Source organism: Nansenia antarctica, assembly GCF_963989245.1.
Source record: "Nansenia antarctica genome assembly, chromosome: 12".
Taxonomy (NCBI): domain Eukaryota; kingdom Metazoa; phylum Chordata; class Actinopteri; order Argentiniformes; family Microstomatidae; genus Nansenia; species Nansenia antarctica.
Window position 1 is genome coordinate 10339375 of NC_137682.1, and position 13022 is coordinate 10352396.

Consider the following 13022-nt stretch of genomic DNA (forward strand, 5'->3'; position numbering starts at 1 on the left):
TGACAGGATGGAGACGTGCGCAACAGAATGTGGAGGAGCATGAAAAGAGTGCTACACACCGAAAGTGTGCTGAAGCCTATTTTCTAAGAAGTAGAAAAGGAGATATCCAGAGCAAGTTTGCTGGCAGTCAGATGTCTGCTCATAGGCAGCAAGTAAGAAAGAAACGCCAGGTTTTGGAGTGTGTTGTGGATGTGGTGAAGGTGATAGGCAAGAGGGGCTTGAGCTACATAAGGGGTTTTACAAATGGTATATTCAACAGACTGCCAGCATGTTGATCGGCGGTGTCGGACCGATTGTGTTGGGCCGGTCTGAGCCACATGGCAGGGCCTAATTGTTGTCCCAGTCCAGCCCTGGTTTAGAATGATAAGGTTCTATCTCCGTTTAGGGTAGTTCAGAGCGTCAAAGTTTTTACATTCCATTACGTTTTGTGAGATGGAACCTTTGTATTTTATGAATTACTAACTAAAAAATGTCAACATTTTAAAAAATAACACCACACAGGCATTAATAAACACCTAATGGATCAGATTATGTAAAAAAAACTCAATTTTGACAAAAATGGAGATAGAACCTTAGAATTCTAACGTCACGACATTGTGTCACTTCGACCTGCGATGTCAATGCACGTAGATGCTTTTATGAACACAGACACGAGACCACCAGCGTGCTCACTGTTGCTAAGCGACGTAGGTATTCGCATCCAAACATTAGGTTGCTATGTAACGATGAGGTGAGTCGTCCAGCCTGTCGCTCACCAGCTCCCTCGCAGAACACGTTGTAAAGACGGATTTATTTTTGTTCCAGCGACGATCGACATGTCTGCAGCAGGTAATGGTGTTTCATTTGGTCTAAATTGACGACTGTAGGCTACAGTATACACACAACAAACGTGTTGCTTGTTATAAAACAAGATCGCTACAACCCTAAGTTGGGACCATCAGGTATGTCATGATAGTAGCGCGACGCTGCTTTGCCTAAACTATGGTATAAATGGTAAATGGACTGCACTTACATGTATATAGCGCCTTTTTGCTGCTCCAAGAATGCTCCAAAACGCTTTACAACGGCCTCTCATTCACCCATCCACACATTCACACACCAATGACGGAAAGCTACCACGCAAGGCGCTGGCCCGCTCACTGGGAGCAATTTTGGGGTTCAGTGTCTTGCCCAAGGACACTTCGACATGTGGCCAGCTGGGGCTCGAACCACCGATCTGCCAACCTTGTGATCATTAGACGGCCACTCTACCTCCTGCGCCACAGCCGCCCCATTATAAATGAACTTAGAAATCGTAAGACGATTCTTGTTGTTTTTTAAGATCTCCCGCATCCTCGGAAGTATAGTGCAGTTGTGAGTATAGTGAAGTTGTGGCTCCGGCCACTTAGCTCGGTTGTATGTAAATGAGGATTTCTTCCAAATAAAACACACACACACACACACACACACACACACACACACACACACACACACACACACACACACAGTAAGCTAACGTCCACAGGCGCTTACCTTGTGATATCCTTGTGATACTGACATCAAACTGGCTCGATTGCCTTTTATAAACCCACATTTGATTGTGACGTTATTATGTCATCTCGACTGTTGTGATTATGACGTCATTGGAAACTCCCGCAGTCCCGATCAATCTCCTCTCCACTTACATTACGTCTTCAGCCAAGATATGGAAATGCATACCTTATTTAATCTGTGTCATTTAACGTTTGCTATTCTGTTGTTCAACGTCCACGTTAAAGCTGTTTAAGCATTTAGACATACTAAATAAGTCAAGTAAGAGAACCGATGGTTCTCGAGCCTGATGGCTCATAGGGCAGGAGGCTATCTCCTGTTTGCCCTAGCCTGAGGCGGATTGATGTACAAGTGCACACCCTGGACATGACGCTGGGATGTTACCCCCATGTTACCCCCCATCCAAATCTGACCCCAATCCAACCCTTAATGCCGACAGTGCCAAGCAGGGAGGCATCGGGTAGCATTGTTATAGTCATGGCCGGGGATCGAACCCACGACCTCCCGGCGGACACTCCTCTAACTGCTTAGACTGCTTAACTGCCTCTCAATGTATTGTGTGTTAATAGCCATAATGAAATCCTGCTGCATAGGGGACATATAATGGACTCTACCGAAATCTCTACCTCTGTATTCAGCAACACTTCTAGAATACAAAGTGAGTTTCAATCTCGAGGAATGTCATACAAAGTGCAAGAATTGTCATTTAGGCTATTACAAAATTATAACACTTCTATGCATATTTTAGGGTACCCAAGAGTAATGGGACAATTGGCTTGTGTTTCTGACAAATCAAGTCCCCCCCAAAATATTTCAGAATAAAAGTCCCCCCCCAAAATATTTCAGAATAAAAGTATGACATTCTTTTGATTTCAGAATAAAAGTCTGAACATTTTTATTTCAGAATAAAAGTCCCCCCCAAAATGTTTCAGAATAAAAGTCCCCCCAAAATATTTTCAGAATAAAAGTCCGATTTGTTTTTAAATTTCAGAATAAGTCCCCCATTGGTTTATTATATGGTAATTTGGTAATTATATTATGACGCTACTCTTCATCTCTTTAATGAGACAACAGAAAATATATTTTAATAAGTAAAATGCATAATTTAATATTATCAGTATGTATAGCATACATAGCTGCTCTGTAGCCTCTTTTCTAAATAGGACATGTACATTAGTCTTCACATAGATACAATAGATAATAGTCCTTCCTTAAACATTTTAACTCCAGCTTTCTGGGCAGTTTGGCCTTTTGGCACTTTATTTTGTATAATGGCAGTCACACATGGACAAGTGGCAGTCAGTGTTTGTGTAGAGACGAGTAAGAAAGATGTAGGCTAGGCCTAATTTATTGTTTGCCAGCAACAACAACAATTTATTGTTTACCAGCAACAACAAAGTGAATTAATAAAAAACATAATTCCTGCTTTTTGCCTTTATAGTGGTATTTTTTCTTCAGTCAACACAGATATTGTGATGTATCGTTGATGACTAGTCTAACAATGTATCGAATATCGCATCGCTATATCGTGATACCATCGGTATCGGGGCGCAAAATATCATACGGTTATTATTGTATCGTGAGTTACCCACCCCTAATGTGAACTGTGACCCGGCATTCAACATGTGGCTCACCTGTACAGAGAGGGCATGGAGGGTGTAATTGGCCCTGTCTGAATACTCTGAAATAGCACTTATCATTTCACTGATCTGAAATGACTACTGATTGACAGGTTACATTTCTGCCACATTGCTTTTACCCGTCCAATGCTACAAATAAGTTAATAGTTGGAACCAATTGTCATCTACTATTAAATATAATGATTGATGTAATATAGCTAATGAACAACATTTTTAAAGAAACGTGTGTTCTGTAGCGATTTACACACAATCAACAGGCAACGGATCTTAGTTAGAAGTATGTTGTGAGAGAAATCTATGCGCCGCACAGCCGGCAACGGTAGGCAGGGCAAGTCAAAATGTAGATGGGGCAAGTAGATTTGAGAAGTACTTGCCCTGCAGGGCAAGTAGGGAAAACAGGGCAAGTAGGAAAAAACCTTAACGTCGAACCCTGTCAACTATCAGAAACATAGCCAAAACCATAGCCAAAATCAATCAGGATTCAGGAATCAGGAACACTCTCCAGCAGGTAGGAGTGAATGTGTCAGAGAGACTACCATCTGCAGAATGTCACCAGTCAAACTACAGACACTTCACTGCAATGTGCAAATAACTAGTTATCCTTAAAAAGGATGGTCAGGTTACAGTTAGCTAAAAAGTACCTATTAGACACCTGTAGAGATGAATATCATGTACCAGAGTGACTGCAATAGGAATGTTTGGGGGAAAAAAGGATCTGCCCAAGATTTACTGACTTACTAGTGGATAGTGAGTTGGACTGGTGATCGGAAGGTTGTGAGTTCAAATCCCGCCTGAAACACCACCACTAGTGTGCCCTTGTGTAAGGCACTTAGCACTCAGTTACTCCAGGGGGAATGATGTCCCTGTAATCTGTAAAAGTAAGTCGCTTTGGATTAAAAGCGTCTGCAAAATAAATGTTGAATGTATTCTGAAGTGGAAACATCTTGTCCACTCAAGGACGGTTTGAGGCTCAAGAGTTGGAATTTATGGTGGCGTCCATGACATCTTGGAACTACGAAACTTGGACATTTCCGACTTGGAAAGTTGTTGTAGAAAGATTATAAGAGGACTTTCCCACACGGAGAGTATCCGAATCAACCAATAGGAAATAATATGCGAATCTATGCAAATAACGTACACTAATGTTAACTAATGGCGAACTAACGCTTTCAACTAGCCTGGAGAGACCAGAAGGACATCTCAATGCTGCCTGCCACCAGAATGAGCACTGAACAAAGAGGGGGCGGCTGTGGCTCAGGAGGTAGAGCTGCGGTCTAATGATCACAAGGTTGGCAGATTGGCGGTTCAATCTGGCTGGCCACATATCGAAGTGTCCTTGGGCAAGACACTGAACCCCAAATTGCTCCCAGTGAGTGGCACCTTGCATGGTAGCTTGCCGTGAATGTGTGTGTGAATGTGTGTGTCAACGGGTGAATGAGAAGCCGTTGTAAAGCGCTTTAGATAAAGGCACTATGAAAGTGCAGACCATTTACTATGTATTATTGTTTACTTTGAACTACAGCAATGCCCCCTCCAGACACTATGTATTGTGCCCAGCAAATCAACATTCCCCCAGAGCTGCCAGACATCCTGAAACAGTTCACCAAAGCAGCTATCAGAACGCAGCCCAAGGACGTGCTGCAGTGGTCAGCTGCGTAAGTATCCACTGTGGTCCTTCCTCCCCGGAGGACAGCTTACATTAACAGGCCTGAGAGGTGACTAAATATGTGTCAGCTATAGATGATTGGGTGGCTACCAAGCATTTATAGGGGGGGGTGAGATGATTGGGTGGCTGACAAGCAGGTAAAGGGAAAGATGTGAGATGATTGGGTTTGCTGACAAGCAGGTAAAGGGAAAGATGTGAGATGATTGGGTTTGCTGACAAGCTGGTACTGTATAGGGGAAGATGTTAGAAGACTTACGTGTCTCTGCACCCTCAGATACTTCACTGCACTGTCCAATGGAGACACTCTCCCTGCCAAGGAGAGGCTGGAAATGCCCATTGCCACACAGAAGACAGACACAGGACTGACCCCAGGCCTGCTCAAAGTCCTACACAAACAGGTACTGACTAACAGAACACACATAGAAAAAAAAAAGAATCAACTTTTTTTGTGTTGAGCTGATTCAGATTCAGATTCAGATAACGTTTATTGCCATTATGCTTGACACATATAGGAATTTGCTTTGGCATTACAGAAGGTGCATTTATGCTTTTTTCACATATATATGAACAAAACAAGTACAATACAAATGCAAAAACAGGCAAAAACAGGACAACACAGGACAGACAGTGCATGGATAGTGCTGTAAATAAAGTGCAGTGCAGAGTTATACAAGGTCTAGTGCATGTTCAGTCCTGGGAAGACTTGGAGGCGGGGGGGAGGGGGAAGCCAGAGTCATTTAGCAGCCTGGCGGCTGAGGGGAAGAAACTGAGCCTGTGGCGGGCCTTCAGTGCCTTAGGCAGCCGCAACCTTCTTCCAGAGGGAAGCAGGGTGAGGAGGCCGTGGCCGGGGTGGAAGGGGTCGGCCATGATCTTTCTTTCTGAGCTGATGGCATCCACTGCAACACTACATTACAATAATCAACATTTCCATAAACATTGGCGATGACATTTTCATAGCTAAACTTTTAAACAAGTTTTAGATCCATAAAGAGTCTTCAATGTAAAGTTAAATGCACAACATTTCCACAAAGTCCCAGTCTTATCATTCCATTCCATTCCATTCTATTCTCCGGGCAGCTTGCCCTTAAAGAGACGACCACCAAGGAGGAACTGCAGCAGAAGTGGCGAGGGCTGTGTTTGCCCGTGGAGCAGCTGGACACTCTGCTGATTCTGGGGAACTTCAGCGCTAACATCGACTGGATGCAGTTCTTCGCTCTGGGCTGCAGTGCACTGGGAGGGGTGAGTCGCTCAGGAAAATAATTATGGGTTTGGGTTGGGGGGGGGGGGGGGTTGTGAACCCAGGTCTCCCACAAGGATGACCTAAGCATCTACCAATAAGCCAAGAGGTCATCGTCAAGGTCTGAGAGCAACACTTGAGTTTACAGTTTCTTTGGTGCCCTGTAGGACAATTGATATGATCTTAAATATGGTGAACACCACTTATTGGTTTCTGGGTCACAGAGGAATTGAGTACAGAGGAATCGAGGCGAGGACAGATTGTCTAACTATTGAGAAGGGGCTATTGTGTTAGCCTATAACAGCTATATTATTATTCTAGTGTGACCTGCGGTGCATTAACTCTCTGTCAACATACAGTACATACGCTGTCTGTCTTAAGACAAAGCTCAAGGACTTTGAGAACACTGGACTAGTGACTGTGGTGTAGTTCTACTATTCACCGCATGATGGCAGTCATGCACTGTCTTGATGCCCTGGGCTTTTCTCTTTGTGTGTGTGTGTGTGTGTGTGTGTGTGTGTGTGTGTGTGTGTGCGTGCATGCGTGTGTGTGTGTGCCATATGCTTGTGTCGTTCAGACAATCGTCAGCGCCCTGAAGTTTGCGTGTGAGATCCTGACAGAGGACGAGGAGGGGGGTGCGGCCCGAATCCCCTTGGACACCTTTGTGGGTCTCTACACCTACCTAGCACACCTGGACGGAGACATTCCCCAGGACCAGATAGACAACTTCCTACACAACCTGCAGGAGCCAGCGTGAGTGTAGATCTACTCTGTATCTACTTTGTTTCTGTCTGTCTGTCTACATCCACCGACCCATCCATCCATCCAGCCATCCATCTATCTGTCGCTATATTTGTCTGTCCATATTTGACCTTCTAAATGGTAAATGGACTGCACTTATATAGCGCCTTTATCCAAAGCGCTTTACAAAGGCCTCTCATTCACCCATTCACACACACATTCACACACCAATGGCGGCAAGCTACCATGCAAGGCGCCGGCCACCCCGCTCGCTGGGAGCAATTTGGGGTTCAGTCACTGACTTCAGTGTCTTGCCCAAGGACACTTCGACATGTGGCCAGCCGGGGCTCGAACCGCCGATTTGCCACTATCACAATTCTACTATTCTAGTATTCTATATACCATGTGCTCTGAGAGGAGACGTCTGCTTTACGTACCTCTGACATTCTAGTAAACGGTAAATGGACTGCACTTATATAGCGCCTTTTTTGCTGCTCCAAAGCGCTTTACAACAGCCTCCCATTGATTCACCCATTCACACACACATTCACACACCAATGGCGGCAAGCTGCCATGCAAGGCACTGGCCCACTCACTGGGAGCAATTTCGGGGTTCAGTGTGAGGACACTTTGACATGTGGCCAGCCGGGGCTCGAACCGCTGATCTGCCAACCTTGTGATCATTAGACAGCAAAGAGACAACTGAAAACACACCAATTATAAAACCTGACCTGAGTGCCGTTCTCTTGGGCAGTCTCTGCTGCCCTCTGGTGGTCAGACGGAACCATGACGCGTTAGGGGAGGGGCTGGGAGAGAGGCAGAATGTAATCCCCTCAGATCCACACGTTCACGGATAGAGAGAGCATACATTATCTGCACCATATAGGGCATGACAGGGGATAACTACACCACTACAATTACGTTATAAAAGGTGCTCAATGTCACCCTGAATGGCCTAATTCTATGGCCAGTTGTGAGTTGATCAACTTAGTTATCAAACACTGTATAGAACAATTGTAAACAAGTGCTCGTCATTTTAGGGCCAGTCTCAGATGATAGTTGTCATCAGAATGAATGAATTGTATGTAAAATACTGTTTTATTATTATGCCTAATGTGATTGTTTTTGTGATTTACAGCACTAAACAGAATGGTATGATCCAGGTGGCCAATTTCTACAACCGCAAAAAGTAGGGAGAGTATCAGAAAGAAAAAAGACCATACTTATCCAACAAATAAATTGTCGTCAGTAAAATACTGTGTAACCAGGTTGTGTTTTGTATTGCTTCTTTAAAACTTTATTAAAGATTTGCACAGCCAGTTGATGTCAAGTTAGTTTTACATTTTCAGACAGAGCAATGTGACTGTTGATATGTCATTTACATTTTTGGCATTTAGCAGACGCCTTATTCCAAAGCGACTTACAATCAATACATTCGACTAAGCAAGTGAATCATCAATCCACCAGTCGTAACAGGAAGAGTAATCTAGCTCAGGCCCGGGGCCATTGGCAGTCTCCATGATAGAAGGAAAAAACTAAATAAAATACTTTTATATAGACACTGGAGAAACAGTGAAACAGTACAAGGAGGGCCAGTAGAAGTCTTAGGGGACACTGTATAGGGGAAAAGCGGGTGTCTCAGGAGACCCCGTGCTGGGGGGTAGTAGATGTCTCAGGAGGAGCAGTTAAGGTGTAGCCTGAAGAGATGGGTCTTCAGTCTCCGACGGAAGAAGAGTAGTGACTGACTCTGCAGTTCTGACAGCCGTGGGAAGCACATTCCACCAGCGGGGAGCCAGTGTAGTGAAGAGACGTGATTGGGCAGGCGACTTATAACCGTGTCTGGTTATAAGAGACACAAATTGTGTGAAATACTGGCCTAGGTGTACAGGCTAGTGTTCCTTTTCTAAATGAAGCCCACACTCGACAGGTTAGTGAGTGTTCTTTGTCGTGCTCGCATTATACCAATGGAGGCCTTTGTTGTATTCTCTTTCCGTACCTCAGTGACATTCACTCATATTCATTGTCAACTTTTGTGAAATGGAGATAAAGTGGCGGTATCTCTCTGGTCCGTTCGCACGCACCTGGCTAATGAGTGAGATAGAACAGAACAGAGGCCCAGGGCCCAGAAAACACACACACACACACTACACAACTAACACACATTAGGACACAATTATACTCACTATCATCTATTATTTTATTGACCGTTAACCTTTTGGTGGAAATCGAGATATAAGTTATATCCCTCAGAGCCATAATAGCCATAATACACAAGAGCCATAATACAGAGTTTGACCATTGAGGTTGATAACCAGAAGCATAATGATGCATTTACATGATACTGCATAGTTCAGCTCCTCGTGGAGTATTTTGACCAACAGCAATTCACAGATTTTTTATTTATTTTTTTATTAAAGCTAGCAAACAGAACTGTGAGAATCAGAACTATAATCCAAATACTCACGAATGGATAAATGATATGCTCAAAGGTGCCTTAGAAGCGTAAAAGGTGGCCTAACTTTAATTAACAATAAGGCACAAGAGGCCATCCTTTATCGTGAATAAAGTCAGCTGAGGGCTGTTGTTAGGCAACTGATAAAGCACAGACTCAATCGCCTTATTGCTTTTATACAGCGGTTACAAAACAAAACTGTGACAGTAATAACAAAACAATGCCTTACAGTAAGTATTTATTGCGTAATATATCTTAGTGATTTCTACCCTGCACAAATATTGTTCTCAAAACGACCACTGTTGCCAAGGTAACATAACAAACACATCTTTGTAATTCCAGTGTTTGCGCAGGGATATTAGTGCAACATATGGTAAACAGGAAAAATGTGTCCGAGCGGTTGTTACTTTATCAGGGAATAAAGCACAGCTTTGAATACGTCAATCACAATGCTTCTTCTGATCAACCCTTTCTGAAAACCTTAAATAACCCTCACTCTAAACCTAATCAATTTGATCAATGACTGATTTGACATTCCTTAGTTTGACAGTTCACCCTGACTTAATGATCACATAATGACACACTGAGCAAACGGTCGGTTAAGCAGGCCTGTGATTTTAGAGAATAAGTCATGTAGTTACCGTTACCACTAATAAGTGATACCACAGGGTCAGGTATGTTTTCATGTGTTTTTAATGTTGAAGGCAAGGATTCGTGGTATGGCAATCTGATCCTAGATCTGATCTGTGGTTAGGGGGGGATGAAGGAAACAGATTCTAGGGTTAGGGAATGGGGGGGGATGCGTGAACACAAGGCATCACAATAACCTGAACCGCAGCCAACTCAAAGAGAGAGAGAGAAGAGCTCTAAATCCCTAACACACTCTCTCCCTCTCTCTCTCTCTCTCTCTCTCTCTCTCTCTCTCTCTCTCTCTCTCTCTCTCTCTCTCTCTCTCTCTCTTTCTCTCAAGGACAATGATTAGAGCAGAAGAGCTTAGTAGAGTGAGGGGTTTTCCTCGTGGTCTGTCTTATTAAACATGGGGATTGGACAGTCCCACAAATGAACCGCAGTAAGGTAGACGCAGTCTTTAACATTCTGTTCAGGTTGTCATGGTGTGGACGTGTGCCACGAGACTGGAGACAAGGCAGGATAGGAAATAAGATCTGGGGGATTGTGCATTTCCTCAAGGCTTTGGCAACAGGCTTTAGGAGTAGGGAGGGGAAACATCACTAACCCCCCCCATAGTCCCCCTCATTCTGGGGCCAAGTCCAGGATTGTGGGCCTCAGAGAAGAAAATGGGAGGGCACAGGGGATTTCATCATCAGATCCCTCAACTAATGAATGCTAAATATGATACTCCACCCATATAGAGTAACAAAGCAGCGATCTGATCTGAAATTCACGATTTGTTGTACTCAAATAATCATAATCGTATTCCTCTCCTAATATTTTCATATTTGTTTAATATTTATCAGTGAACTTGATTTCAGTAATCCTTTCAGCCCTGTTTTTTTTTGTGTTGCACCAAACACATCTGCATGGCACCTAACAAGAACCTTCAGCTGGATAACTGGATCTCTGTCTCTCTTTCTGTGGCTCCTCAGTATTGACGTGAGTTACCACTGTGGCTCTGGATAAGATTATAGGATAACCCTTTATTTTACAGCACAATATTATTAATCAGGTATAGTACTTAAAAACATTACGACCTGATAATAGCATTTTAATTATGCTCGCTAGTTCTTGTGCCATTTAGTGCCATTTAGTACCAGGTAGTTACCAGTTCTGCAGAATCCTTTCTGGTAAGCACCAGAAAGTACCCCTTGTTACCACATAGCTACCGCATCGTTTCTTAGTAAACACTGGGTAAATAGCCCAGCTGAAGCAGAGCTGGTAAATAAAGGGTGAGAGACTATTGCACAACAGCCTCTCTTTTATTGGGTCTGTCTCTGAGAAATAGCATGTCTAGAGGGATGACGACTATAACAGAATGGTGTGAGGGAAGGACGGAGGGAGGCAGAGAACGAGTGGACAGGGCCGGATAGAACACAAACACTATGTGAGGGAGTTTAGAGCACTAAGAGTATAATAGTATAATGGTATAGTTAAAGTATACAGTAGAGAAGGAAGGAAGACATGAAAAGGAGGAGAGGATATGAAGGAAAGAAAGAGCAAGAGAGCAGGGAGAACAACAGAATACCAGGGTATGAAATTACAACATAGAAATTACAACCCTTGTTATGCATAGTCCCCCCTATTTCAGGGAACCCAAAGTATTGGAAAATTGGTTTGACAGGTGTTTCTGGATAGTCAAGCGTGTTCCATCACATCATTTGTGCAGGCATAAGAGAGTGTCTAGTTTTGAGTCTAGGCTTTGCATTTGCCTTTGCGGTCTGCATTTGGTGTCTGTCAACACGAGGACCAAAGAGACATCAATGAAAGTCAAAGAAGCCATTATGAAGGCAAGGCAAGGCAAGGCAAGTTTATTTGTATAGCACATTTCATACAACAGGGGCAATTCAAAGTGCTTTACATGCATTATTTAAAAATACAGCAAGAGGAGCATAGGAAAATAAAAATTACAATGAATAAAAGCAAATATAAGAAGTAAATAGATAAAACATTTAAAAAGACAATAGTTAATGGAAAAAAGACATTGGTAGAAGTGTTTGTGTTTAATCATAACTGGTGCAAAACATGAAGGTTTTTAGCTTAGATTTAAATATTTTAAGGGTTTGGGCCTGTTTGATTTCTTCAGGGAGTTTGTTCCAGGAGCATGCAGGCTGAAATATCAGCAAAAATCTATCAGAAACACAGCCAAAACCTTAGAATTAGACTAAAATCAATCGTTAAAAAATAAAGAAAGCACTGGTGAGCCCAGCAATCGCAAATGGACTGGTAGGCCAAGGAAGACTTCTCCAGTGTATGAACGCAGAATCGAATCGTCACCATAATTAAGAAGAAACCAACACAACTGTCCCCAGAGATCAGGAACAGAACCCTCTCCAGGAGGTAGAAGCGATTGTGTCAGAGACTACCACTTGCCAAATACGTCACCAGACAAATTGCGAGAGGCTTCACTGCAAGGCGCAAACAACTAGTTACCCTCAGGATGATGAGGTTAGAGTTTGCTAAACAATACCCGAAAAATACCGAAACACAATCAAATAACTGAAGATGGTCGCAGAGCAACACCAGAGACTGTCTGGTGGGGTCACTGGGTCGCAAACTTCAGGCAGTTATTGCATGCTCAGGATTGTCTTTTCCAATACCTTTGGAGCCTTGAAACCCAATCTAAGGAATTACAACCTGGAATGAAAGCTGAGAATCTCTACTCTGACCCCATAGTAAGTAGCTGTTGTAGAATGTAGAGTAGTGTAGAGCTATTAGTCATAGGCAATGTTTGGTCTCACAGATGTTTTTCTGTTTTCTTCCAGGAAACGTCAGGAAGGGATGGTGCGGCCGGATAACTTCACTGGTCACAGTGTTGATGACATGACCGGACCCAGGGCTGTGGACGACACTCGTCCCAACGCTACCACGAGGGCTGAGTAGACAGTCCAAACCAGGGGATAAGGCTTTCTTTTTTGTTTTTGTTTATGGAGAGTGAACATCCATTACACCTTGAGTATCTTTTCAGTTTATTCAGACAGAATGGAAGGAGAGATGGGAAAGACAGACAGAGAGAGGGAGGGGGGGGTAGGATTTGATCTGGATCCTATGCAACTTGCAGGTCATGTTTTTAAATCAGGAGCG

At 43.4% G+C, this 13022-nt stretch overlaps 1 protein-coding gene across 1 annotated transcript; it reads left to right on the forward strand.

Annotated features, from left to right (window-relative positions):
• Positions 1-4694: 4694 nt before the first annotated feature.
• LOC308168845 (ropporin-1-like protein) lies at positions 4695-12821 on the forward strand (the record flags this gene model as incomplete). Its single annotated transcript, XM_080543489.1, has 5 exons — positions 4695-4825; positions 5111-5234; positions 5914-6075; positions 6651-6826; positions 12704-12821. The coding sequence occupies 5 exons, from the start codon at positions 4695-4697 to the stop codon at positions 12819-12821; spliced, it is 711 nt and encodes a 236-aa protein (XP_080399615.1).
• Between the last annotated feature and the right edge of the window lie 201 nt (positions 12822-13022).